The following is a 27,206-nucleotide window of genomic DNA, read 5'->3' as shown; positions in this document are numbered from 1 at the left end:
CGTGAAAAGGCCAAGGAGTAAATGGGACCCTGGGGCCTGAGCCCCCTACTTTCCCTTGGAGGTGGGGTGATCCCTCCAGAGCTGGGATAGATTGGCTAAGGGGAGCTGTGTGGCTGGCCACACTGCCCCAGGGACTCGAGGTGGTGGCGGTGGTGGTGGGGGGTGGCATTTTCTCCCCGGCATTAAATGCAGATGGAAATTCGACGATTATTTTAAATCCGAGGACGAGATTTTTCATGGTTATTTTATTTTTTTACGAACAGACAGAGTTGAATCCGAGCGAATCCAGCCCCGATGGCAGGAGATTCTAGGCCCAAGTCTCAGGCACGCTGAGCCCACTGGGACGGCAGCGTCGCCCTGAGAAGCTTCCCGCGCCTTGACCAGTGAGAGCGTCCCCGGCTGCTGTGCATAAGGGCCCTGCTTCCAGCTCCCGGCACAGGGGGTCGATTAGGGACATAGCTGGAGCGTACGGCGCTGTGGGTATTCTCTGCTCCCCAGGGCCGTTAGGGGGTAATGTGCAAGTCAGAGCAGCCTCAGGGCTGCTCTAATTGACACTGGGAGCTGGGCGGGGCCCAGAATAGAGGGACTGCAAAGAGGGCTTAAAGCACAAGAACGGGAGGTGCTGTTTGTAGGTTGTAAGTCTCTGATCTGCAGTAAACTGACCAGAGGCTCTACTATCCCCTGCCATTGGGGGGCATCAGAGTCCCCCAGTTATCAGGGGCAGCGCTGGGGAGGGGAGTTAGCTTGGATCCCATTCCCTTGGGTGCAGGCACTTGTTATTTGGAAGGAGTGACAGCCATCATAGGCCAGCTTCACAGCAGGATCCGCTCTTTGTCAGCAATGCAATCTGACTGGATGCAGCCCCTCTTCAACTGGATCCATCCCAAGACAAGGGGCAGAGGTGAAATCTGATTGGACGTAGCCCCTGTCAGACTGGATCCTTCCTGAGGTGAGGGGGCAGAGATGAAATCTGATTGGGTGCAGCTCTTCTCTGTCTGGAACTATGCGGAGCGGAGGTAGGAAGGCGGAGCTGAAGTGTGATTGGATGCAGCCCCTCCTTGGAGGGATCCATTGAATGATGAGAGGGCGGAGCTGAAATCTGATTGGCGGCAGCCCCTCTGAGAGTGGATCTTCCCAGTGCTGGGTCGGGCGGGGGGGAGCTCTCTCCAGTCCTGATGGGTCACTTCAGCAGCCGGAGGCTCATTTTCTGCTCGATGTTCAGCTTCTCCACTGACTGCGGGGAGGCGAGGACGTCGGAAACATGGCCAGCCCCAGGCCGTAACCACTTCCCACCCAGACAGCCACGAGAGGTCCCTGCGGGCGGGGGGGCTGACCACGTGACTAAAGCCCTGGGCTGGGACTCAATTCCCAGCACTGCTCCAGACACCCTGGGTGACCTTGTGTCCAACCAGTTTAGCCTCCCTGTGCCTCAGTTTCCCTTCCTGTTCAGTGGGGATAATGGTCCTTTCTTGATCCCGCCAGACTGCCTCTCGCTCAGCTGTGGCCCCAGGTGCTATCGTAATACACTTAATAATCCATCCTCCACCCCCTCAACCGGGCCTCACTGCTCCCCTCTAGACAATCAACCCCACCCCTTGCCCCCCAGCTCTACACCCTGCCCCCCTGGACCCTGCCAGACCATGGCAAACTCCTCGAAGGAGATGGCGCCGTCACCGTCCTGATCGGCCTCCTGGATGGTGCGCTCGGCGATGCACGCCAGCTGCTCGTCCGTCACCTGGATGCCGACCATCAGCCGCAGCACCTGGAGGGGAGGAGACAGTGACGGCCCCTTGCCCCACCCACCCCGGGGGGCTGCCACTGCAGGAGGGGAGGAGGGATTCCATCTCTGGGGGCCCTCGGGAGGAGGCCGGCCTCGCACAGCCACCTTGCACACTCGCTCCCCAGCCTCGTGCGCATGCTCACCCCAAGCCCCTTCCCCTCACTCTTTGCACACTCCCCAGGCCCTTGCACGTTCGCGCACGCTCATTACCTGCAGCATCTCGTCCCGGGAGATCTTCCCGTCGCTGTCCTGGTCGTAGAGCTGAAAAGCAACTATGCAACCCAGATTGGTGTCAGCAATGGGATCGGGGCAGGGAAATGATCCCCCCGCCACCAGCCCCAACCTCCCCCTGTCCCCCTTAAGCCTCTACATGTCCCCCTAGCCCAACACCCCTCCATATGCCTGTGGCCCCACTCTGCCTCCTCCCCATGCATGCTCCCACCCCAGCACCCCTCCCCATAGCTCTGCATGGCCCGCCCCTCAGTTCTGTCAGTTCCACTCCACCTCAGCACCCCTCCACATGCCCTTGGGTGCCCCCACCCCACTACCCCTCCCAGTTCTCCACACCTAGCACTCCTCCCACGTGCCCTCCTCACCCCCCACTCCCAATGCCCTCTGGCCAGAGGCCAGTAGTACCTTCCCCTCCCATGCAGGCCCCATAATGCCACAGCCCCTCATCTGGGTCCTCCTCCCCTTGTCACCAAGGGGCCCCAGTGACTTGCCTTAGCAGTGGGGCATGGGGGGCAGTCCACTAGGCCTCCCCCCCAATGAGTCCTGCCACCAACCCCACTACTCACACTGCAGCTTGCTTTGTCGGCTGTTCATGGGCTCCGGGCGACCAGTCTCCTTGGACTTTCCTTCCTCCATGGGCCGGAAACGGGCCAGGACCCGGATGAAGGATCGGAAATCGGTGAGCTCTTCCCTGCGGTGGGAGACGGGAGACTTGACTAATAATCAGTGCAGCAGTGCAGGCTGCCAGACAAGCCACAGCTGTTTATACAGGGAGCCCTTGCCCAGCGCTGAGATGCGGCCACCTCTGGGGCGGGGCGCAGGGGCTGTGTCCACGGGGATCCATGCAGCAGGGAGCGAAGAAGGACCACGCATGTCTCTGCCACAGAGGCCGCACTGCTCAGCACCCTGCACCATCCAGTCCCCGTCGGGCTCTGCCGGGGTCCCCTGCGATGCTCCGTGGCCGGTGAGCTCTGGCGCCCCCCAGCGGCGAGTGAGATAGCCTGCACCCGCCACGCTGCAGAGCCAGGCCGCTGGAAGTTCCCTGCCCCCCACCGTCGATTGGGGCTGGGGGTGACGCTCATGGAGCAGACTCACCCCTCCTTGAAGAAGGCGTTGATGATCCGGTCCCCCAGGGGGTTCACCGCCAGCTCCCCGATCCCCTGCAGGTCGTATTTGCTTTAGGGAGTGAGACAGGGCAGAGGTCATGGCATGGCCCGGCTGGTTCAGCTCTGAACCCTTGGGGGCCTCACCCCTGTGTTCTAGGCCCAAGACTGGTGGCTGTCGCCTCTGGGGTGGGGCATAGGCAGCTGTTGATATGGGGATCTCTCCTCCAGTGGTGAGATGCAGTCACTTCTGGAGTGAGGCCCAGCAGCTGTTTATACAGAGATCCCTCTCTCAGCGCTGAGATGCAGCTGTCTCTGGTGTGGGGCATGGCAGCCGTTCCAGAGGAAGGATCTTGGATACCCGCAGCTCACTCCCCTGGGGTTACTCCAGATTGATGCCAGACTCTGGGCCGCCATGGGCAGCTCCCATTAGCTGCCCAGTGCATCCCTGTTGTGGGTCCCTCTTAGTAGAGAGTTGGCCCCCTTGGAGAGCCACTGGGCCCGATTCCCCTCGCTGGGGGAGGGGGTGTGGACAGCATTCAGGACACCTGGGTTCTATTCCGGGCTCTGACCTTGGGCCCCACTCCGTGCCTCAGTTTCCCCTCCCAGCCTTTCGTCTGTCTCCTTGGGGCAGGGGCCTTTCCTGCCAATGTCTGCGGCACCTGAGGCAACGGGGCCCGGATCTTGGGGGCACTCTCCTTGCTCCAGCTAGGTGCTACCGTAATACCCATGATAATCGCTCCACCTGGAACCCCAGAGCTGACCCTGTGTCCAGGCATCGCCTGATCTGTTCCACCCTATACGGCAGGGATGGGCAAACTACGGGCTGGGGGCCGCATCTGGCCCTCCAGACATTTTAATCTGACCCTCGAGCTTCCACCAGGGAGTGGGGTCAGGGGCTTGCCCTGCTCTGGCGCTCCAGGTGGGGAGCGGGGTCGGGGGCTTGGCCTGCTCTGTGCGGCTCCTGGAAGCAGCAGTGTGTCCCCCCTCCGGCTCCTACATATAGAGGCAGCCAGGGGGCTCTGCACACTGCCCCTGCCCCAAGAGCTGCCCCCGAAGCTCCCACTGGCTGGGAACCGCAGCCAATGGGAGCTGCAGGGGTGGCGCCTGCGGACGGGGCAGCGTGCAGACCCGCCTGGCTGTGCCTCCGCGTAAGAGCTGGAGAGGGGACATGCCGCTGCTTCCGGGAGCCGCTTGAGGTAAGCGCCACCTGGAGCCTGCACCCCTGAGCCTCTCCCCACGCCCCAACCCCCTGCCCCAGCCCTGATCCCCCCTCCCGCCCTCTGAACCCCTTGATTCCAGCCCGGAGCACCCTCCTGCACCCCAGACCGACCCCAGAGTCCACATCCCCAGCCAGAGCCCTTCCCCACTCCCACACCCTAACCCCCAATTTTTTGAGCATTCACGGCCCGCCATTCAATTTTCATGCCCAGATGTGGCCCTTGGGCCAAAATGTTCGCCCATCCCTGCTATACGGTTTCCTTTGCCATGCCCATCACCGAAGTGTCCGAGCTCTTTGCACCCAAGCGTTAAACCACCTTAATGCACCAGAGACTGTAAGTGCTGTTGTAATGATCCAATGATAAAGCAGCCAGAAGGGCCCAGGGAGAGACACCCGCTTTCCCCCTACCTCAGGTAGCCCTTCTGCTCCTTGTCCAGGGCCTGAAACCGGTCATAGAGGCGGACGACGCTGGCCTGCGAAACTGGACACGAGAGAGCGAGACAGTTTTAGCCGTTGACAAAGATTCGCCCTTATTGCAGGGGCCAAGGCAGGTGAGGGTTTAACAACCCTGCGATGGAATTTTTAGGATACTGATGATTAAATCTGTTCCCCTTCCCCTCATCTGATTAACATTTAATAGCAGATTTAATTTCATGCCAGGGGCCTGGGCTGCTCAGGGGGATTGGCTCTTTCCCTGGGTTTTTCGTCTGGAGACCTCAAAGTGTTTTACAAAGGAAGGTTGGTATCATTTTACAGATGGGGAAACTGAGGCACAAGGCAGGGAAGTGATTCACCCAAGGTCACACACAGCCAATCAGTGGCATTGCTAGTAAGAGAACTCATGAGTCCTGACTCCCACATTCCCCTTTGCTCTGACCACTAGACCCCAGTCTCCACCAGCGTTAGGAAGAGAGCTCAGGACTCCTAGCTTCCCTTGCTCTAACCACTAGACCCTACTCTCTTCCCGGAGCTGAAAACAGAACCCAGGCGTCCTGATTCTGAGTCCAGCACTCTAGCCATGGGGCTATTTTATCTCAGCGCCCCCTTGCCAATACACCCTGCAGGGGTCCCCTATTTCCTGTGCCCCATTCAATCCTGGGCCTGTTAGCCAAGGTTGCCAATTAGGACCAACCACAGGGAGGCCACGGGCCACGGCCCATCCCGCTAAGCCCTGAGCTCATATCACAAGTGGGGCCACCAGCAGTAGCCAACTCAAGTAGGCTTTCAGTCCCTACCCGCCAGGGCTGGATTCGAACCAACGAACTCGAGGAGATTCCCAGCTGGGTTCAGAAAGACCCAAAGTGCCAGGGCTGGGAGAGCCACACTCCAGGATTCCCCTTGCTGGGACACCCGTTCAAAGCTTCACGCCCAGTAAGTCATAGGGCCTCAGTCAGTGGCTCTGAAATGCACCCAGGGGCGGATCCTCTCTCACACTCCGAGCCCCCTGGGGTGGGAAATGGCACCTGAGAGTCCTTCTCCACACACTGTGCTGTGGCCATTCTCTGCCCCGCACCCCCAGGGTAGATGGGGGACAGGATGGAGCCGTTTGGGGGGTGAGCTTGCCTCCTTTGCCAGCCCCTCCCATCCACCCACTGTCAGGGCACCTTGCAAATTAACCAGGTAGGCCACTTTCCCAAGGATCCAGGTGAAATGGGGGAAACCGAGGCACAGAGGGGAGGGGGGCGTTAGTGACTTGCCATGGGACTGTACAGCTAGTCAGTGCCAGAGCCAAGCAGGGAACCCAGGAGTCCTGCCTTTAGGGTGACCAGATATCCCAATTTTATAGGGACAGTCCCAATTTTTGGGTCTCTCTCTTATATAGGCTTATATATTACCCTCCACCCCATCCCGATTTTTCACATTTGCTGTTTGATCACCCTACCTGCCTGACTCAACAACCTCTGCTGTGATCACAAAACAACACCCTTCCCCGAGCTGGGGCTAGAACCCACGTCCTGCTTCCCAGCCCCACCCTGCTCTAACCCACCAAACCCCCCCCCCCCCCCCCAAGCTCGGAATAGAACCCAGGAGTCCTGACCCCCCCAGTCCTTTGGCAGAACCACACACACACGTTTCTCCCTCCCCTTCAACCAGAGGCCTCGGAGGGCAGGTATTTAGGTGCAGCGCGGTCCGACTGCCCAGCCCTGTACAGCGCAGAGTCCCTGCCCCACATGGCCTGCAGCCCCAGGACACCAGCCAGTGCGACCACCCCTCCCCGCCGTCCCCTTTTGCTCAGATTTAACTTGCCAACTTGAGGGTTACACAATCCCCCCCCCCCACACACACACACTCTGCTGAGCCCTTACAGCCGGTTTCCTCCATGATCTCCTCCAGCTCGGGGATAGCGGACGGGTGGGAGCTCTGGCAGCCCATCTCTCATGCCGTCAGGCCTCGCCGGGAATCTCTCCCCCTGCAGCAGGGCGCCCAGGGCAACCTGGAGTCTGGAGCCAACTTTTCCAAGAAGCCCATATGGGATCTCGAGTGACTGGCCGGATGGCCAATCAACCCCGGGAAAGGAAGGCTGGGCTGAGTTCCTTTAAGGTGGATCTTTCCTTCTCCCCGCCCAGGCAGTAAAGGCTGGGACTGGGAAACAGGGAAGTGGCTTGTTTGTTTGGTTTTCCAAACTGTCAAGGTTTTCTGTGGGGAGGGGTGGTTGGGGGTTGAGCTGCTCTGAGCACGTCCCATGACAAAGCCTTTCTACACAGACGGATGGTTCTGCACAGAGCAGCCACCAGTGGGGCAGGGCATGGCAGCTGTTTGTGTGGGGACCTTTCATCTAGCACTGAGATGCAGCCACCTCTGGGGTAGGGCGTGGCAGCTGTTTATGTGGGGACCTTTGATCTAGCACTGAGATGCAGCCACCTCTGGGGTAGGGCGTGGCAGCTGTTTATACAGGGACCTTTGATCTATAACAAGGCTCCTTGGCCCAGCCCGGAAATGTAGACCCCTCTAGGGTGGGGCTTGGCAGTTGTTTATACAAATATCCCTCACCCAGAGCGGAGATGCAGCTGTCTCTGGGGTGTGGCACAGCTGCTGTTTAACAGCCGGACTCCAATTCTGCATCCCAGTTTGAGGCATGAAAAGGAGGCCACCGAAACGGAATCCAAGCGAAAGCGCAGGAATTTAAGGAGGGCCGAATCAACCCTGACTCCAAGGGCAGTGGGTCCCTTTCTGAATCATGCCCCACTCAGCTCCCTGCAGCAGAGCGCCCCCTAGTGCCGCATTGGGGTCAGTGCTGACTGCAAGGGGAGAGCGCCCCCTACTGAGGTCCCCCCCGCCACACTCCCTGCAGCACAGTGCCCCCTGGGGCGAGCAATGGGGTCAGCACTGTCTGTGAGGCACCCCTTAGCGAGCCCCTGCCTCACTGCCCGCGCCCCCTAGCGCTGCCCCATTGAGGGCAGCGCTGCCTCAGACAGGAGGGCGCCCCCTATTGAAGCATCCGCACCTCCGACCCCCGAGCTTCCTTTAGCGGGCTCCTAGCCAGGCCGGTTATTTCCCCAGGCTGCTGGGAGATAAGGTGTGACACTGCGCAGAGGCCTCGGGGTCACGTTAACCCTTGAGATGCCTGGCAGAAGTACAGCACCAGATCGTAGTAACCCCACCCGTCAGCACTCAAGACCCCCAGCAGTTGGGCTCAGCACCTTAAAAACCCTTCCCCTCCTCTGGGTAAGAGCAGGACCGTAACAACACACACATGTTCACCTCAAGGGGGCATCCATGCGCAGGCATCAGGGCATGCAGGTAGGGTCAGGAAGGTTAGCTGGCTGGAACAACAGGCTGGTCATTCCATGGTCTGCGGCCTGAGTTACACAGGAGGTCAGACTCGATGACCCCAAGGGGTTCCCTCGGGCCGCGGACTCTGTGTATCTGCTACCACAACAACCCGCTGCCTTTATCCAGCGCTTTTCAGCTGCAGAGCTCAATGGGCTTTACCACGGAGGGAGCCCCTGACCCCACTCCCTGGCAGAAGCTCGAGGGTCAGATTAAAATGTCTGGAGGGCCAGATGTGGCCCCCAGCCCGTAGTTTGCCCATCCCTGCCGTATAGGGTGGAACACAGGGTCAGCTCTGGGGTTCCAGGTGGAGCGATTATCATGGGTATTACGGTATGATGCGGAAACTGAGGCACAGGGCAGGGCAGTGACTTAGAATCATAGAATCTCAGGGTTGGAAGGGACCTGAGGAGAGCATCTTGTCCGACCCCCTGCTCAAAGCAGGATCAAGCCCCAATTTTTGCCCCAGATCCCTAAATGGGCCCCTCAAGGATTGAACTCACAACCCTCGCTTTAGCAGGCCAATAGCTCAAACCACTGAGCTATCCCTTACCCCTCTGTTGGTTCCGAGCCAGGAATAGAACCCACGCCTCCCGCGGGCTGGGGGAGTGCTCCACCCACTAGGCAACGCTGCTTCAGGATAAAGTCCGATGCATCAGGCGTGGCCCATGGCTGGAGACAAGACGCCAAACTAGCTGGCCACAGGCTCAGCTGAGCCGTTGATAGCTGGGAGCTGTGGAGCCTCAGTTTCCCTTTCCTTTCTATTGCAGCTGCCCCCCCACTTCTGTCTCTCTCCTCACACCATCCTCTGCTCCCCAGCACTAGGGGCAAAGCTAGTGGCATTTGTCCTGGCTCGGGGTCGCCCCCAAAGTCACCTGGAGAGGAGCTCAGAGCAGCCTTACCAGCAACCTGCCGCCAGAGGGCGCTGCCGGACTGCAGGAGTCGACTAGATTTAGGGGAGGCCTGACCCCCAGCAGGCCCTGGCCTGAACCAGTCAGCCCCGTCTCAGGATCTAGGGTGCAGCTCTGGCCCCTTGGGGGTCACAGAGGGGAAAGGCCCCATATCCCTCCCTCACACAGCTAGTCTCCCTGCCTTGGGCTGGCTCAGAGCTGGCACCCCCCAGGGGGAAGCCCCAAATCCCATTCTCTGCCCCCTTGAGCCAGCCACTCGCCTGCTGTGGGGCCAGATCATAGCCTGCTGTGGGGCCAGATCATAGCCTGCGGCCCCTAGAGGGGCAAGGCCCCCGTGTCCCACTCCCTGAGAAAATCCGCCCTTCCTCTCCCCGTCCCGACTCCCGTTTGCGGGAGTTGCTTATGCCAAGGCTCGGGAAGGGTCTCTGGGGGCAGGGGGGGGGGCAAGGCTACACCCAAGGGCATCAGCAGGATGCAGGCCGGAGAGGCAGAGCCGCTTCCGCACAGCTGCCCCCAGCCCTGGCCAGCTGTGTCAGGACAGGCGAGCCGGATGAGTCTCCTTGGGCAGGAGGGGGGGAAATTCCCTCTGCCCCCCCCCCCCAGCTCCAAGGGGGTGCAGAGAGCCAGGCAGATGGGGCATCCAGCTCCTTAGGGGTAGGTGTGTGTGTTGGGGGATGCTCAAAAGGAGCAAGCATCTTGCAGCCCAAGATACCTGTAGGGGCCTGGAAACCCCCTCCTCCAGTCCCCTCCCATCACCAGTGCCCCCCCCTTTAAACCAACATGGAGGGGGGGCTGGCCAGCCACCTCCCTTTAAACCATCTCTAAGACTCTCACCTTCCATGCACCCAACACCCCTTTGCACCTGCCTTTAATTAGCCTGAACAGCTGATTGCCTTTGCTGGGAGGGGGGAAGGGGGGGTTGTCTTAAAGGGACAGCAGCTCATTTTCGCACCAAGGCTGGATGAGTGACGAGGGTCTGGATGACGCTGGTTATCTGCCCCTTCATGCAGAGCTGAGCCAGGCCAAGCTAAGGGGGTCCCCGGTAGCTGGGGGGCCCCGAAGGTGGAAGTGAGGGAGGGAGGCCGCCTTCCTGGAAAGGACTTTCGAGGCTCGCTCGCAAAGGAGCCTGGGAAGTGGCCGGTTTGTTAATGGGAGGTGGGCCCTGTTGCCAACAGGGGCCCCTGACTGGCCATGCATGCAACGAGTTGGGCAGGTCTCAGCCCAGCCCCAGATGCTCCCAGCGCACAGCCATCCATCACCGCTGGCCCGGACTGGCAGTGGCCACCCCATCGCTGGCAGAGAACTGAATGGGCCACGGAGACCCCCCCCCCCCCATGCTGCTTCCTAGAGCCTCGATGGGGCTGTGGGATTGGGGGCGCTGTATTTAAGGGTTGAGCTTCTCAACCTAGGAGTCCTGACACCCAGGTGCCCCTCCCCTCTAACCACTAGATCCCACTCTCCCCCCTGAGCCAGGAATAGAACCCAGGAGTCCTGACTTCCAGCCCCCACCCCGCGCTAACCACTAGATTCCCTGCTCCTCCCAGAGCTGGGGAGAGTACCCAGGAATCCTGGGCTGGCAACACGTCAGCACTGTTTCATGCCCGTATGTGGGTCCCGCTCCAGGAGGGATGCCCAGAGTCTGGGTAGGTTGCTGCGCAGGGCGAGGGGGAACCGGACACCAAGCCGAGCAGAGCCCCTGAAGCCCTGAGTGACTGCTGACCAGCAGGGGGCAGGGATGAGTCGCTTGGGAGGTGGATGGATTTGGGTGGCGGGTAACCCCCCTGGCCGTGCCCGCTCTGGGGATGCCTGATGGAGCCCAGTCCCCCGGCAGGGCACATCGGTCACTTTCCCTGGCATGAAATTGACGGGTATTGAAAAGGGAGGATCTATGTCCCCTCCTGCTACCCCCAACTCCACAGCTCTGCTGCCTGCGGCTGGGGAGGGCCCCACGGTGATGGGCAGGGAATCCGCAGCAGAGCCCTACAACCCGACCCCACGTGTCAGGTCTGGGTTGGGGGGCTGAGAACAACCCGACCCCCTTGGGGGGTCTGACCACCTCCTCTTACCCGCGTGGGGGCGGCCCGGCGGAGGCTGCTGTATGCACACAGCACAGCTGTGGGCCACGCCAACCCCATGGGCGGGAGGTGGCCAGCGATGGATTGCGGGCATGGGGACTCCCCCCTCTCAGGCCGAGCCTTGAGAACAAGGTGGCACTGGCAGGGTTGGCCCAAGGGTGGGGGGAATGTTGTCACGACCAGGACGTGGGCAGCGTGGCCTAGCAGGCAGGAACAGGCATCAGGCCTGAGGTGTGAGCTGAAGCCGGAAACCAGGAGTCTAACCCGGGACAGGGATCAGGAGCCAAGAGCCAGGGATCCGAGCCGGAGAACAGAGCCCGACCCCAAAGCAGGGGCCGTTGTAGCAACAGGCCGGGGTTTGCGCCGTCAGCTTCCTGCAACTCCAATCCGCGGCAACGGAGGTGGGGTGCTGCCAGCCGGGTCCTGGCATGCCCGGGCCGCCTGGTGCCCCCGGGGTTTATAGGGGCTGGCTCACAGTTCTGCCACGGTGGGTGGTGTGGACGTTCTCCGGAGCCTTCCACCTTGGGTCTGAAATCGACAAGCTGCTCTTGCGCTTGGGTCAGGCTTTCGAAGGGGGCCCAAGCAGGCCCGTGATCCACAGCGGCCTGGCGGTGAGGCCGGAAGCTCTCTGGGGCCTGGGGAGATCGACGGCAGAGAAGCGCCGTGCTAAGAGCACGTGGCCCCTGCTCACCAGCACGGTGCTTCCAAGCCGCCCCCGCAGTCCTCCGCCAGGCAGCCCAGCTACACCTAAGAGCGCAGGCGGTGGGAGTTCAGGTCGCGGAGTCCCGGCGGCGACTGCCGGCTCCAGGGGGGCAGAGTTAAGGTCAGGGAGGGGGCGTTTCCCGTGGCTCTGAGCTTTGCAGAATGCGCCATGCTGGAAGGGCCCGAGCAATTGCCGGGCCCCCTTAACTCTACGTTAACGACAGATTTTGCTGTCAGCTCAGCCCCCGCCCCCGGCCGTGTCCGGGGGCAGAGCCCCCCCAGGCGAGGGCAGCGCTAGGGGGTGCCCCATCTCTCCCCCCCACGCCCCCCTGGTTGTTATCGCTCCCTCCTGCATCCTGTTTTGCTGGGCAGGCTGAAGGCCAGGAAGTTTACACGTCTCGATGCACGAGCGGTTTGGTTCGGTCACTTGCACCTGGATCGGTGCCCTGGGAGGAAACCCATCCCCCGCCCGTAACCCCGACTCACGGCCGCAGCCAGGGGAGCAGAACTCAGCCTCTTTCTCCTCCCAAACCTGCCACTGCCTGATCTCAAGTAGTGCAGTGTGGGGGGTCTATGACACACAGTGGAACAGTTCTGAGGCCATGCAGCAGAGAGGCGTGTTGAACACACACACTCTCTCCCCTTCCAGACCTGGCAATAAGAACCCAGGAGTCCTGACACTCAATTTATCTAACCACTAGACCCCACGCCCCTCTCAGAGCTGGGATCGAACCCAGGAGTCCTGCATTCCAGAACCCTGCTGCTCAAACCACGAGGAATAGAACCCAGGCATCCTAGCTCAGCCCCCACCTCTAAGCAGCAGAGCACAGCCATCCCCAAGTGAGGCCCGGTTCCCATCCCTGCCCGCCACCCCCTGTGGCCCTATGCTGGACTGACCCTAGATCTGCTCTGGGGTAGCATCTTAGCCATGTGTTGACAGCTGCTGGCTGTAAAGTGCTGCCCTGGGGGCCAGAATCAGCTGCAGCTTCCCCATGGTTTCCTCATTAACACTGGGCTGTATGGGGTCAGGGAGGTGAGGAGAGCTGGCTCCATGGGGAGCTGGGGAGGAGCAGGGGGAGGTAGGAAACCTAAACAAGAGGATCAAGGGGGTCAGGGGCAATTATGCTGCATGGAAATTGAAGGAAGGGACCAGGAAAGTCTGGGCATCACCAGTGCCAGCCCCAGAGCTGGGCAGAGTACATCAGCCTCACGGTCACTACTCCTGCTCTAACCACCAGACCCCACTCCCTTCCCAGAGCTGGGGTAGAACCCAGGAGTCCTGACTCCCAGCCCTCCCTGTTCTAACCACTAGACACCACTCCCTTCCCTGAGCTGGGTGTCCTGGCAGGTCTTCTGCATTGTTTCATAGTAGTATGTCTGCCCCCCATGCCCCACCCCAGCCAGAAGGGATTCCCATTCGCCTCTGCCCCAGCTCCATAGCTTCAAAGGCCAGCAGGAGCTCAGTGACTTTCCCACAGCGGGGAGGCGGGGGGAGAAGAAAGACCCCAGCCCTGCAATCATCTGATGAACAAGCACCTTCCCTCCCACCCTCACCTGGCGGACTCATTACCCTTCCACCGGCCAAGATCAAAGGAATATTCCCACCAGCTGCCTGGTTCCCACCGGGCCTCGGTTTCCCTGCATTATGGAGCCCAGCAAGTCGTGGGCAGGGATGTGTCTTAAGCAGCACCAGGCTAAGCAGGTCAAATGCCACCCCCCCCCCCTTTCCATTTCCCCCTGGCCCGTGAGATCACAACACTCTAAGCCGGGGTTGGGGTGGGGCTCAGAACAGAGGGGCAGGCTTGATGGGTTAATTAATTAATTAATAAGCACCCTAATTCCTACCCCACCTCTGCTCTAACCACTGGATTCACTCCCATCCCAGAGCTGGGGCGAGACCCCAGGAATCCTGGCTCCCAACGCCCCCCCCGCTCTAACCAACGGACACCACTCCTGTCCCAGAGCTAGGGACAGAACCCAGGAGTCCTGGCTCCTAGGCCCCCCCGCAGCGCTCACCACTTGGCAGGTGCTCTGAAGATCACGCAGGCAGGAGGAAGCAGCTTCTCTTCCTTGTCCCCGTGGCCTGGCTTCCCGAGCCTGCTCCAGGACGGCCGTGGGTGTTTGCGAAGGGTCACGTAGCCGCTTCCGCCACCTCCCCTCCGCCCCCCCCCCCGCACCACCAGAGGAGGTCAGTGCGAGGTCCCCCCCGGCGGGGGGTGCTGAGAGAGACGTTGGGGGCCAGGCAGCAGTCCCAGGACTCCTGGGGTCTGAGCCAAAGAGGCCTCAGCCAGAGCTGGGCCGCAGGATCGGGGCCAGGCCAGGATTGCCCTGCCTGAGGTTCCAAAGGGAGCCCAGACCCGCTGGGGCTGTTCCCTGCCTTCCCGAGGGATGGGCCTAAGAGCCGCCAGCCCTTGGCACTGGGCCTGGCATTTGTCAGCACCGACGGCCCGGGTTCTTGTCCCCGGGCACCGAGGCCTCGAGCGACGGCAGCTGGGCCTCTCCCCGTGGCCCTGGAGGGTCCCAGCCCCTGACCTCTGGGCCTCTCCCCGTAGCACTGGGGGTGGGGGTCTCAGCCCGACCTCTGGGCCTCTCCCCGTGGCCCTGGGGGGTCCCAGCCCCTGACCTCTGGGCTGCTTCCTCGTGGCACTGGGGGATCCCAGCACCCACCCTGGGCCGTGCCCCAAGGCACTGGGGAATACTGGCTCCATAGCCCTAGCCATGCCCCCACCACACTGGGGTGGGGGGGTTTCCCAGCACTTTCCCCTTGGGGTCTGGACCCCCGTGGCACTGGGGGGATGCTGGCCCCCTGGGGACACCAGGCTGATCCTGAGCGCATGAATCTGGCTGGCCGACCATGTGCACAGAGCACCCTGCCAGACGCCCGGGACACCTGCCCTGAGAAAGGGCCACTCCTGGCAGAACCGGGTGGCTCCCCCTGGCCCTGGGGGCCTGTTTTTTCCTGACCGCGCCCCAAGGTCTCTGCCCTGACTTTTGTTCTGCGGCCCCCGGCGGCTTTCCTGTTTTCGGGGCCTGACTGTGGGAAAGTGGAGCTGGGAATGCGGGGGCGTGTGTGTGTGTGTGACCGTCACCTTCACACAAATAAACACAGGCGGATGTGTGGGGGGGTGGGGGGGGGGCAGACAAGGGCACAGCTGGAGGAACCCACTGAAGCCGCGATGCTCACACTGGGGTAGTTGCTTTTCTATCAAATGCCTTTTTGCACGGATGTTAGACCTGGGCAGAGGGGCCAGGCTGAGCCCCCCGGCCCCGCCCGCATGCACCCCTGCCCTGAGATTGAAGTTCCAGTTTAGGCAAGTTCCCACAAATACACGAGATTACCCCCACCCGGCTGGTGGCCGGGGGAGGGGCTGGGTGTCTCTGTTTTGCCAAAGGGGGAAGCTGGCCCCGGGAACCACACTGAGACCCCCTGCAACTCATTACAGGGATGGGCTAGAGAGTAGCATGAATTTTTCACCATCTGGGTGTTGGCAGGGGTCAGCTCTCACTGCAAGGGGCCAGCCCCTCCCCCACTGAGCCCCCACCCTGCCCCCTGCAGCACAGCGCCCCCTAGCACTGCACTGGGGTCAGCTCTGCCTGCAAGGGGAGAGCACCCCCTATTGAGCCCCCATTGGCTCCCTGCAGCATAGCGCCCCCTAGTGCCACACTGGGACATGGGGGTCAGCCCTGACTGCCAGGGGATAGCGTCCCATATTAAGCGCCCACTTCCTGCAGCACAGCGCCCCCTAGTGCCACAGCAGGTCTAGGGACTCAGCACTGACTGTGCAGGGAGAGCGCCCCCTACCGCGCTGGGGCCAGAACTGACTCCAAGCGCAGGCCACCCAGAGCTAACCCCACGCCCAACAGCGCCTTGCTGGGCTCCCGTCGCAGCACTGAGCTGTGCAGACCCCCAACAGACTCCCAGCTTTGCCTGCCCCCCCCACCCCCAAGGCGGCCGTTGAAGAGAGCCGGGAGCGGGATGGGAGGTGGGAAGCAGCTTTGAAGTGGGGCTGGTGCAGCTTTGCCCTGGGCGCCTCTTGCAATGTACCTGCTGCAGGGTGGCTCCGCGCCAGGCTGAAACTGATGTGGACAATGGGCGGAAATCCATGAACCGGCTGCAAAAAACCAAAAAACCAAAACGAGCCTCATTTTGTGTGTGTGCCTTGTTTGTCTGCGGCTTCCCCAGGGCGCCGGGATCCTGCGGGCGAGCCCTGCCCCACCCCTTGCATGGGATCAACCCCCCAAACAAAGCCACGTGTGCCCCTCTGCCCCCAAAACACCTCCATCCTCTAGCAAAAGGCAGCTGCAGCAGCCATGGCGCCCGGTCGGTGACGAGACCAGTGACTGAGCTGCCCCCCTCCAGAGTGGGGGAATTGGCGGGGAAGATGGTATGTGGGTATGATGCAGGGAAGACTGCCCTGCCGCCGCCCCAGGTAGTACCCGCTCTGGGGATGCCCTTTCCCTGGCGCTAAACCCACAGCGTGTGGTGGGGAGGCAGCAGGCCTGGTTGTTTGACTCAGACCCCCATCCCAGCTGGGCGGAAGGGCAGTGCCATTGGAATGGAAGGCACTGTGTCATGGGCACGGGGGCTGGCCTGGCAAGGACCGGGCCTAAAGGTGGTGCCAATCCCTTAACAAGGCACCGATGCGGGGGGACCAAGATTGGAGGGCAAGGCCCCACCTCAGGGCTGTGCCCAGATGCACCTAGCGGGGCTGTCAACGCCTCTGGGAGCCCCATCTGCCCTAGGTGGCCGATGGCAGTAATCGTCCTGTCCCTCGCACAGCAGCCTCTCCCCAGAGCGGATGCTGGAATCCCGCCACGTGGCCCCCTCCAGCGCATCCCCGGACGCTTTGGAGGTTGCCAAGAGCCCCAGGGTATATTGCTGAGAGGTGCTGCGCGTTTCCCTGCTTTCAGTTACAGTGAGGCAAACACAGACTAACTCCACAGAGAGTCATAGTTCTGAGACCAGGGGCCCATCAACCCTGGTATCCGGTCTCCAGAGTGGCCAGTCCCCGCTGCTTCAGAAGAAGGTGCAAGACGCACCTCAGTGGACAACAAAGAGACAATCTGCCCAGAGAGGATTGCTCCCAACCAATTACTGGGTTGTATTTTGCCCTGAAGCATGAGCACATAGGTCTGTGTTTTAATCCTTCCTAACATAACTGGCTATTCCCATTATTCACATAAACCTCAGATCCTGGTTTGAACCCTGCTAAACTCTTGGGATCATTAATATCATGTGGCAGTGAGTTCCACAGGCCAAATCCTTTTGTCGGTTTTAAATCGGTTGCCTCTCCATTTCACTGAACAGCCCCTTGTTCCTGAGTCATGGAAAAGGGTGAACGAAAACACTGTGTCTACCTTCCTAATCCAGTCACGGTGTTCTGTGGCTTTAACATCATAATCCGTCACTCTTCCTCAGTAAATCTCAAAGCGCTTTAGAAAGGAGGGCAGTATCATTATCCCTATTTACAGATGGGGAAACTGAGGCACAGAGGGGCAAAGTCACTTGTCCAAGGTCACCTGGCAGCTGAGCCAGGAATAGAACCCAGTGCCCCAAGTTCCAGTGCTGTATCCACTAGGACACGCTGCCTCCCATGTCCCTCTGTTATATATCTCCTCTCTAAACAGTCCCCATCTTTTCAATTTCTCTTGATAGGGAAGTTCCAACAACCTCCAATAGATTCCACAGATAGATTCATAGATTCTCTTAAGGCCAAAAGGGATCACTGTGATTATCTAGTCTAGCTTCCTGCATAACACAGGCTGGATATTCCCCAGCCCGTGATTCCTGCTTCCAGCCCATATCTTGTGGTCGAGCTAGAACAGATCTTTTCTAAACAGACACTGAATGCTGATGGGAAGACTCCAGGTGATGGAGAATCCACCCCCTCCCTGGATCAGTTGATTAAAGGCTTAATCTCCTCCTCCTCCTATCTCAAAATTTGTGCCGTGTTTCCAGTTTCAATTTGTCTAGCCTCAACTCCCAGCCACTGGATCTCACACTGCCTCTTGTTTGCAAGATTAAAGGACCTTCTAGTATCAAATCTCTTCTCCCCTTGTAAGTGTTCGCAGCCTGTGATCAAGTCAACTTACTGTGGTGTAAATAACAGCAGAATTGGCCACTCAACCTACTAGCAGCGGTAAAGAAAACCAAAGCAGATCCGTCAGAAAAACAAAGCATCAAACTGTTTTTTTTTCACTGAGCAAAATAGATATTTTATATATTTCTTTTGAGAGAAAATGGGGACATACAAAAAATGTAAAAGGAAAAAAAAATCCGGGAAACAGACAGGGATATATGTACAGGACACTTCTTATAAATATACAATATATACAATTTAAATATGTATATAGAGTATCTCCAAAAAGCTTTTTGTACACGGCACTTCTTTTGTTTTAAATTAAAACAAATGCAGTTTTCAAATAATAATAATAATAAAAAAAATCATTAAAGATTTTTCTCCCCCCCCCACCCCCCACCTTTGTAACACTTTAAAGAGCCGTTCCTATCCCCTCGCGCCATTGGTTCCTGAAAGCAAAAGAATCCATTAGTGGAGCGTCCCGTCTAACCGCCTCCCTTCCAACCCATCTCTGGCACATAAAGGGCGTCGAGAGCTTGCAGCCATGTGGTCTCAGCGTGTGGCCCCGCCCCTTGCATGGGGGGAGGGGCTTATCCCCATCCACCGCTCTGATTGGCCAAGTGGCAAGGGGCGGGGCTTCCTTCCTTCAGCTCGACAGGGAAGCAGTCTGAGACAAAACCACAGCATTAAAATAATAATAATAATAATTAATAATCATAATTAAAAAGCCAGGGCAAAAGGAACAAGAATCCATTCCTGGCAGCCCCCTGCTGGAAAAGGACCGGCCTTTTCTGACTACTGCTCTACCGTCTTCCTGATGCATCTCGAGTGCAACATCCCCCTCCCTCTACTCTCCAGCTTCCCCCCCAAAACAACCTCCCCCCCGCCAAAAGAGACATCCGCACCCCCCCCACAGCCAACTTTCCACCTTCCCAACCTTCCTCCGTTCCTTTGGTCCCCTCCCACCCCCCAACTCACATAGCAGCAAGAATAAATATTAAATATTTTTCTCTTTAGAAAACAAACAGGAGTCGATATTTATCATCTATAGATTAAAAAATAACAGTACGTCGTCCGCTGCTGATCCAGGCGTCCGAGGAGGCATCTCTGTAAACATTCTTTAGCGGGGCGGGCCGGGGGGGGACACGGAGCCACAGGTCCGAGGTCAGGGGGCCACTCTTAAACCTAGAAATGAACAAGAGCGGGGGGACAAACAATTAGGGCAGACGGTAACCGGCTGGCAGTCAACAGGCCCTTGCCCCGCCCCCTCCCACACCACCCTGGCCAAGGAATCCAGCCCAAGCGTGGGGTGAGGGGGTCTTTGTTTGGCGGAGACCCCGGCCCTGCGCACCTTGGTTCGTAAACGTGCCGGTTTACGGGGGCTGGTTGCACCCCGTCCAGATGTTGGGTCTTAGGCACAACCAAAGAAGTGACTCTCTGATTCAGAGAATCAGAGAAGATCAGGGTTGGAAGGGACCTCAGGAGGTATCTAGTCCAACCCCCTGCTCAAAGCAGGACCGACCCCAACTAAATCATCCCAGCCAGGGCTTTGTCAAGCCTGACCTTAAAAACCTCTAAGGAGGGAGATTCCACCACCTCCCTAGGGAACCCATTCCAGTGCTTCCCCACCCTCCTAGAGAAATAGCGTTTCCTAATATCCAACCTCGCCCTTCCCCATTGCAACTTGAGACCACTGCTCCTTGTTCTGTCATTCCTGCCTTCCCATGTGAATCCTGTCTCAGGATTTACACTGAGCCCAATTCAGGACTTCAATGGAGCACTGCAGATCTACACCAGCTGGGGATGGGACTTTACGTGTGTGCTACGGGAGTGGAGCAGAGCTGATGGGTTCAGCAGAGGGCCATTGACCTCCCTACAGAGTCCCAAAGCGAGATGCTCCCATGTGTCGGCGTTTACACCCACACGAGGTGAGAGTCAAATGCTCCCGCTGGGTAAGTTGGTGGGTGCCAGGAAGGGCGTGGGGCAGGGGAGATGGCGTGGAATGGAGGCTGGAAGTCACCCGAGGACAAGCCACAGCCTGGGTGACGGGGCACACGAAATGCACACAGAGCTGTGAGTGGCGGAGAGGGTCAACAGCTCGTACTGAGAAACAAGGAGGCACTTAGAGGTATTATAGTACAGCCCAGCCAACAGCTGGGCCCCGCTGGGCCCGGTGCTGCCCACGCATGCCCCTGCCCCAAAGAGCTCCCAGGCTAAGCAGACCCAGGGATGAGTCTCCCCCTTTTACAGCAAGAGAGAGGAAGTGATTTGCCAAGGATCGTTAATGGAGTCCATGGAAGAGCTGGGGAGAGCAACAAGATCTTCCTCCACGTTTGCAGCATGTGATCAGACCCCTTGGAAGCACTAGGGGGCGCCCCTTCCACCTACTCTGGCTCTGTATAGCACATCGCGCATGGTGAACTTGCTTAGCACACGCCCAGGGACATTGTCTCTGTAGGTGTCTGTACAGTGCCGAGCGCGGTGGGTGCCCTAATGGATTGGGACAGTCGGGCGCTACCATTGTGTCAATAATAACAATAGCACCTTTTGTCAGGAGGCCTGAAAGCCCTTTACATATGGGAAAACTGAGGCACAGAAGGGGCAGGGGAGCCACTTGCCCAAGTTCACTGTGACCCCAGGAGTCGCTCAAAGCCAACTATACGTCGTATCAGGCATGACACATTCATCACCCCAACCCACTGTTGTCACAATATATCTCTAAAAGGTGTCAGGCGAGGTACCATATGTAAACTGGTGACACGCTGGGCCCCCAAATCATGGGGCAATGTATGTGCCAAGACTTATAGCTGTGTGCTGGTGGCAGAGCATACATCCAGCCTGCCCGGCTTCATTCAGGCAGAGGATCATGACAGTACATTTACATGTAAGGTAAACAAAACCATCAAGCTAACAAGCGGTGGAGAAGAACATGCCGGGGGACAGAATCTGCACCCCAAGAAGCCTCCCTGCCTCTTGACGCAGAGACAATGCCCTTCGGGTAATATAAGGGGAGCAAAAAGACATTTCCTTTATCTGTTGCTTAGGGGACTGAGGGGCTGCAGCCCGTGAGCCTGTGAAAGTTGGATCCTCTTGACCTGAAGGGCAGGAGATGCTGCTAACGTGCTGTGAGACATTCATTTAGGCAAAGAAATCACTTGCTGGAATTCACATCTACTCACTAGAAATCATATGCTGTTTGTACCCAGATCTGTCTCTTTTTCTCTCACTTAATATCACCTAAATCCTGTTTGTTCCTAATAATGTTTTACTCTAAACCAGAAGTTCTCAACTGGGGGTGCGCGGGCCCCGAGCAGGTTTCAGGGGACCCGCCAAAATATATTAGAGAGCAGGGCCAAAGTTAGACAGTGCAGAAAGCCGAAGCCCGAGCCCTGCCACCCGGGGCTGAAGATACCCCCGCGGCTTGAGCGAATCATTGAACAGCAGCAGCAACAAGCTTCACACTATGTACATTTTTTCATTGCAGGACCTCCAGTCTCCTTTTCTTTTTTATATTCTAGATGTGTGTGTGTTTCACTGTATAACGATCCATTTCACGAAGCTTTTAATCTACTGGACACATAGGCGCCGACTTTTTGGTTCCTGGGGGGTGCTCGACTCCCGCTCCGTCCCAGGCCCTGCCCCCTCTCCACCCCTTCCCCTAAGCCCCCGCCCCACCTCTTCCTGCCCCCATTCCACCCCCCGTCCCTCTCAGTGCCTCCTGCATGCCACGGAACAGCGGATCGTGGCGGGTGGGAGACGTTGGGAGGAGGGGAAGGTGCTGATCCGCAGGGCTGCCACTGTTTTTTTCCCATGGGTGCTCTGGCCCTGGAGCACCCACAGAGTTGGCGCCTATGACTGGATGTGCCAAAAAATGGTTCTTGGGGCACAGGTGAGCACTGGAGTTTTTATAGCATGTTATGGGGGGGCTCAGAAAGGAAAAGGCCGAGAACCCTGCTCTAACCCATCTCAGGGCCGTAATATTCAAATAGGCGTGAATCCAACAGGCACTGTCTCTCTGGAGGCAGCGATCTGAATTTCCCTGAGTGCCACTGTGAGAGGGATTGGCCCGGCTTGCTAACCCCTAATGCTGGCCCTGGCTTTTATATGCAGAAAACCTGTTACTGTGGCACAGGTGGGCCGTGGAGTTTTTATAGCACGCAGGCGGGGGCCTCAGAAAGGAAAAGGTTGAGAACCCCTGCCCTAGAGATCTGCCTACCTTCATGGTCCTGGCTTTAATGCCCTTGGAATCGGCATGGGCGACATCTAAACAAGGTGGGGCATCTACTGGAGCTGTCTTAGGGCACTGCCAGCAGCCCAAGACTCAGGACGCTTGTCTACTGACCTGCCCCATTTGGGAACAGTGTCACCAGAGCTTCCAGCCTCGGCGCTCATCTATGACTCTGCTTCTTTCCTTCTCCCCAGATCCAGCATTGGCTTCCCTTACAATCCACCCCTGTCTCTAGCCCTTGGTCACCTCTTACCTTGACTTCTGTGACCGCCTCTTTTCTGACCTCATTGCCTCTTGATCCCTCTCCCCTCCAATCCATGCTAACTGGAGATAGCCTTTCCTCATCTTCGAATCACTTCCACTCTTTTCATCAAATGTAAGGCCAGAAGGGACCATTAGATCACTGATTCTGACCTCCTGTATATCACACACCTGAGAATTTCACCCTGTTTCCCCTGTATCGAGCCCATGAACTTGTGTTGGACTAAAGCATCTTTTCCTATAAAACATCCAGTTTGGATATGAAGACATCGAAGAGATGGAGAGTCCATCAGTTCCTTCGGCAGTTTTACCTGCACTGGTAAAACAAATTGTGCCTTATTTCTAATTGGAATTTGTCTGGCTTTGACCTCCATCCATTGGTTCCTGTTCTTCGCTAGATTAAAGACCCCCCCTTAGTACCTGGTATTTTCTCCCCATGAAGATATTTAAATATTATATTCAAGTCACCTCTCAGTCTTTTTTCTGATAAGCTACACAGACTGAGCTCTCTAAGGCCTGGTCTACACTACAGAGTTAGGTCGACGCAAGGCAGCTTCCATCAACCTAACTCTGTAAGCGTCTACACTAAAATATAGCTCCCACTGATGTAACTCGCCCGCTGTGCCAACTTAACAACTCCACCTCTGCAAGAGGCCTAGCACACGGGTCAGCGCAATCACAGAATCATAGAATATAGAAGATCAGGGTTGGAAGGGACCTCAGGAGGTATCTAGTCCAACCCCCTGCTCAAAACAGGACCAATCCCCAACTAAATCAACCCAGCCAGGGCTTTGTCAAGCCTGACCTTAAAAATATCTAAGGAAGGAGATTCCACCACCTCCCTAGGTAACCCACTCCAGTGTTTCACCACCCTCCTAGTGAAAAAGTTTTTCTTACGTTGACCGTTACTGGCTTTCAGGAGCCGTCCCACAGTGCCCCACTCTGACAGTTCAATCAGTGCAAGCGCGCCTGGTGAGGATGCACACCGCCGACACAAGAAGTGTCGTGTGAACACACAAAAGTGATTTAATCACCGTGGTGGCTGTAGGTCGACTTAATTTTGTAGTGGAGACTTGGCTGAAGTCTCTGACTGCAAGACCTTTTCTCCAGCTTGGAAGTCATTTTTGTAGCTCTTCTCTGGCCCCTTGACAATTTTTCAATGTCCTTTTTAAACTGGCGACGGCAGACCTGGAGGCAGTATTCCATGATCAGTCTCCCCAATGCTGTGTGGAGGAGGCGCCTGCCCCTCAAGCTGTACTCGCTGCTCCCCTCATTATGTGTCCAAGGATCCCATGAGCCTTGTTTGTCACAACATTGCACTGGGAACTCTCGACTTCAGGCTGGAATGACTCGCTCCAATCAGCTGATGTTTACCAAACACCCTGCTTCTCGAACACAGAAATTCATGAACTTCCCAGAGATAATGACCACAGGCCGCTGTGTGTCTGGGTCTGGACTGCAGCCACTTGCAACTTAGCTCAATGGGGAAGGGACTGTGAGGAAGGACGTGTATGCTCTGTCCAGTCACTGTGCCAGACCCGACACACCCAATGCATTGAGTAGCAACACTGGCATGGTCAGTACATCAAATAGCAATCCTGTCACGCTCAACGCAATCAGTGCAAAGCTGCCATGCCAAACTCATCGAGTAGCGAAGCCATCACTCTCAACTCATCGAGTGGCAATGCCAGGGCGCCCAACTCATTGAACAGCAATGCCATGGCGCCCAGCTCACCGAGCAGCAATGCCATGGTGCCCAACTCACTGGGTCACAACGCCATGGCGCCCAACTCATCGAGTAGCAATAGCGTCATGGCCAACTCATCGAGGCGCAAAGCGGCCACTCTCAACACATGGAATAGCAATGCCAGTATGCCATCATGACCAATTCATCAAGTAGCCAAGCTGCCCCACTCAATGCGTGGAGTAGCCATGCCGTCACGACCAACTCATGGAGTAGCCACGCTCACCATGGGATTCCAGATCAGCTAGTCACAAATAAATGGCCACAATTCACAAATGGTATTCTCTTTGATACGTCAGTTCAAGTACACCCAGCCCAACCTTCACGACCCACAGTCACACGGGTCAGCAGAAGAATCAATGCAACGAGCAGAGACCTTGATTTTGAAATATGGGGGGGGTCCCTATTAAGCACCGATAGAATATCGCCATGCCTGCTGCAATGCTTTGGTGGATCACCAGATCAGAAACTCAGGAGCGGAGCAAACACTCCAGGATCTGCGTATGGATCATCTGAACCCAAACCTTTGCCTCTTCTCGCATTACTCCACACACGCCCCATTAAGGAATTCCTCTCCCTCCCTGCCCCTAAGGCCCTTCAAACCTTTGAAAACTGCTTCAGGACACGAGGCAAGCTCCAACTATCGGATGAAACTTTCCCTCTGGGCAGGTTATTCCAACATTGTTCTAGCGTCTTCCTCTGAAGCAGCTGGGATTAGCTAGACGGGTGTCTGGCCTGATCTGGCAAAGCAATTCCTACGTTCCTACATTTTGCCTGACCCTCAGTTGTTGCTTAGTCAGGTTGTCCATATTTAGCTCTTTTATTTTCTCTCTCATCGATCCCTTGAGCCCTCCGAACTTCTCTGGATTCCCCTCCAGTTCAGCAAAAATCTTTCTTGCTTCGTAGCATCCACAGCAGGACCCGATATTCCAGGCGTGGGCAGATCTGGGTGGCTTCTCTGTCTCTCTCACACAAATTTTCTATTGACAGTATGGAACTAGGGCCTTAGCATTTGCAATCTTCCAAAGGAGTGGCAGGGTCTGGGATTTTCCAGCTTTAAAGGACTCGTTCAATGGAAACATGAACTGGGGAAAGAAAAATTAGCTTCTGGATTCTTCTGCACAACATTTATCTTTGGTTCCCGTTTCCTAGTTTTGTTCATATACAGCTTTAACGCCGGTGCAGGTGGGGGGTGGGGGGGAATGGTTGGTTTTCCCACCAGAGAAAAAGGGAAATTTGCATAGAGGAATGCTTTCTACTGCAATAGCGGAAAGTTATGATTTTGTTTTTCCAACTGCAGAAATCTTGGAACATGAAAACCTGAGCGGCTGTGTAACCTAACAGAATGGACAATGCTTTCCTGAGACACAAGGATTTGGTTCCAGTTTGCAACAAACTAATCTGCTCTTTACTCTGAACCCTGAGGTGTCTGGGGTCTCTTCCAGGCCCAGCCTCCTCTACATACCCAGCCCAACTACACTATGCAGAAACCAAACTCACTCTCCCCTCCCTAGAGTTTGGCTTTATTAAAACAACAATCAGGTACCAAAGTCGAACTCAAACGTTCTCCCTAGGCCAAGCTGCCTCCTAGGGCTCCTCCCCAGGACTGCTCAGCCCACACCCTAGGTACTCTGTCCCCAGGAAATCCCTTCCACCTCCCTTGCCTCCAGGGAGGGTAAAAGAGCCACCAGCAGCAGAGAGTCAGCAGAACCCATTTGACCCTTTCCCAGCAGGATCCAAGGTTTGTGTGACTGCTACTGCTGAAAGGAGTACTTGTGGCACCTTAGAGACTAAATTTGTTAGTCTCTAAGATGCCACAAGTACTCCTTTATCTTTTTGCGGATACAGACTAACACGGCTGCTACTCTGAAACCTGCTACTGCTGAGTTAATCTCAAACGGTAGAGACTAGCTCCTAAATCCAGAGGTCCCAGGTTCAGCCCCTCCAGATGGCCCATCCTGGGGTGTTGTCCCATGTACACATAACCTACCTCAATGGGGCCCTGCTCTTCAGGAGTTACCGTAATAACAGTGCAAACCTCTGCCCGTCTGCTAGTGAGCAAGCTCAGTCCCTCAGCCATCAAGTCACACATGCTCTACTCTCCAGGGAGTGAACATTTCAGCCCAGGTCTCTGCAAGGCCAGGGTCTGCAGGGGGTAAAAATGGAGGTGGTGGGGGTGTGATCAAGGAGGGTCTAACCTCCCATTGCGCAAGCCACTCCATATCTGGTGCCCTCCAGGCTCCGAAGAGAGCCCTGGGCTGACAGGTTTGCCATATGGACCAATGAGTTTACCCAGCTCCCCAGTGTGTGCCCCGGGCAGAGATCAGAGAGTAAACTCTTCCCCATGCAGGGTGTGTGTGTGTAGGGGTGGGGGGGGAGGTGTGTGTGTGTGTGGGGGGGGGGGTGAGGAAAGGAATCATCCCCTGGATACAGGTCCTGGCAGCTGAGCATTGCAGGACCTGGCCGTGATCTCTCTCCTAGCCTTTGACAGAGGCCAAGCTCACCTTCAGCACTTCTAAATTTGTCCCCTTCCCACCCTGCTGCAGCTAAACCCTGCTGGGTCATCTCCATAATCTCCCTGCTCCTGCTTGTTCTTTGGGCTAAAGGCCTTTGGCCAGACCCAGACTGATTCCTGCCACGTTCTCCTCTAGGCCACCCGTAATGCATCATCTCCGGCTGGTTGGATCCCACCCGGCTGGTCCTCAACTCCATCCTTCCCTGGCATCCTCCCAGATCCCTGCCCACTCCCTCCCTCTCTGCTCTTCTTGGCCCTTGCTCTGTCCAAGCTGCAGGCTAACCACCCTCCCCCTTCCCTGTCTAGAAGCCCCGAGCCTCTGCTCTGGCTTTTGGTTGCTTCCTGCATCTCTCCGCTAGCTAGTTGGCCTGAGAGCTGCTTGGGGGGGAGGATTAATCTCCATATTTGGCTGGGGTGGGAGGGCTGAATCCTCAAACTTTGCCATAGGGTGGTGGACTCCAACACATGGTGCCTGGTCTTATCTGTCTCCTATGCTGGGCTGCTTGGTCCCTGCACCTGGTTTCCCTGTCCAATCTCCAGGACAACTCCCTCGCCAGTAGCCGGCTGCTCCAGTCCCAGCAGG

General features: G+C 57.3%; 2 protein-coding genes across 3 annotated transcripts in view; both read right to left on the bottom strand.

Moving 5' to 3' along the window:
• Positions 1 to 226: 226 nt before the first annotated feature.
• Positions 227 to 6,886, bottom strand: CHP2 (calcineurin like EF-hand protein 2). Of its 2 annotated transcripts, XM_048833047.2 has the most exons (7): positions 6,643 to 6,882; positions 4,745 to 4,817; positions 3,107 to 3,187; positions 2,578 to 2,702; positions 1,991 to 2,052; positions 1,640 to 1,762; positions 227 to 1,234 (listed from the first exon to the last, which is right to left on the bottom strand). In XM_048833047.2, exons 1-7 carry the CDS (start codon positions 6,707 to 6,709, stop codon positions 1,181 to 1,183), a joined length of 585 nt encoding a protein of 194 aa, XP_048689004.1. In that variant the 5' UTR covers positions 6,710 to 6,882; the 3' UTR covers positions 227 to 1,180. The 2 variants fall into 2 exon arrangements, with proteins under 2 accessions (XP_048689004.1, XP_048689005.1); XM_048833048.2 differs by lacking the exon at positions 4,745 to 4,817 and having other exon boundaries at positions 6,643 to 6,886.
• An 11,934-nt stretch (positions 6,887 to 18,820) lies between these two features.
• The window catches only part of DLL3 (delta like canonical Notch ligand 3), a 258,686-nt gene continuing 250,300 nt past the window's right edge, over positions 18,821 to 27,206 (bottom strand). Inside the window, exon 9 of the mRNA XM_048833333.2 lies at positions 18,821 to 19,060. Within this exon, the coding sequence (XP_048689290.2) occupies positions 19,055 to 19,060 (6 nt within the window). The 3' untranslated portion in view covers positions 18,821 to 19,054. The remainder of the gene's footprint in view (positions 19,061 to 27,206) is intronic.

Source organism: Caretta caretta, chromosome 23 (genome assembly GCF_965140235.1).
Source record: "Caretta caretta isolate rCarCar2 chromosome 23, rCarCar1.hap1, whole genome shotgun sequence".
NCBI classification, from domain to species: domain Eukaryota; kingdom Metazoa; phylum Chordata; order Testudines; family Cheloniidae; genus Caretta; species Caretta caretta.
The sequence above is the reverse complement of the archived record's forward strand: the minus strand, read 5'-3'. Positions and strand labels throughout refer to the sequence as shown.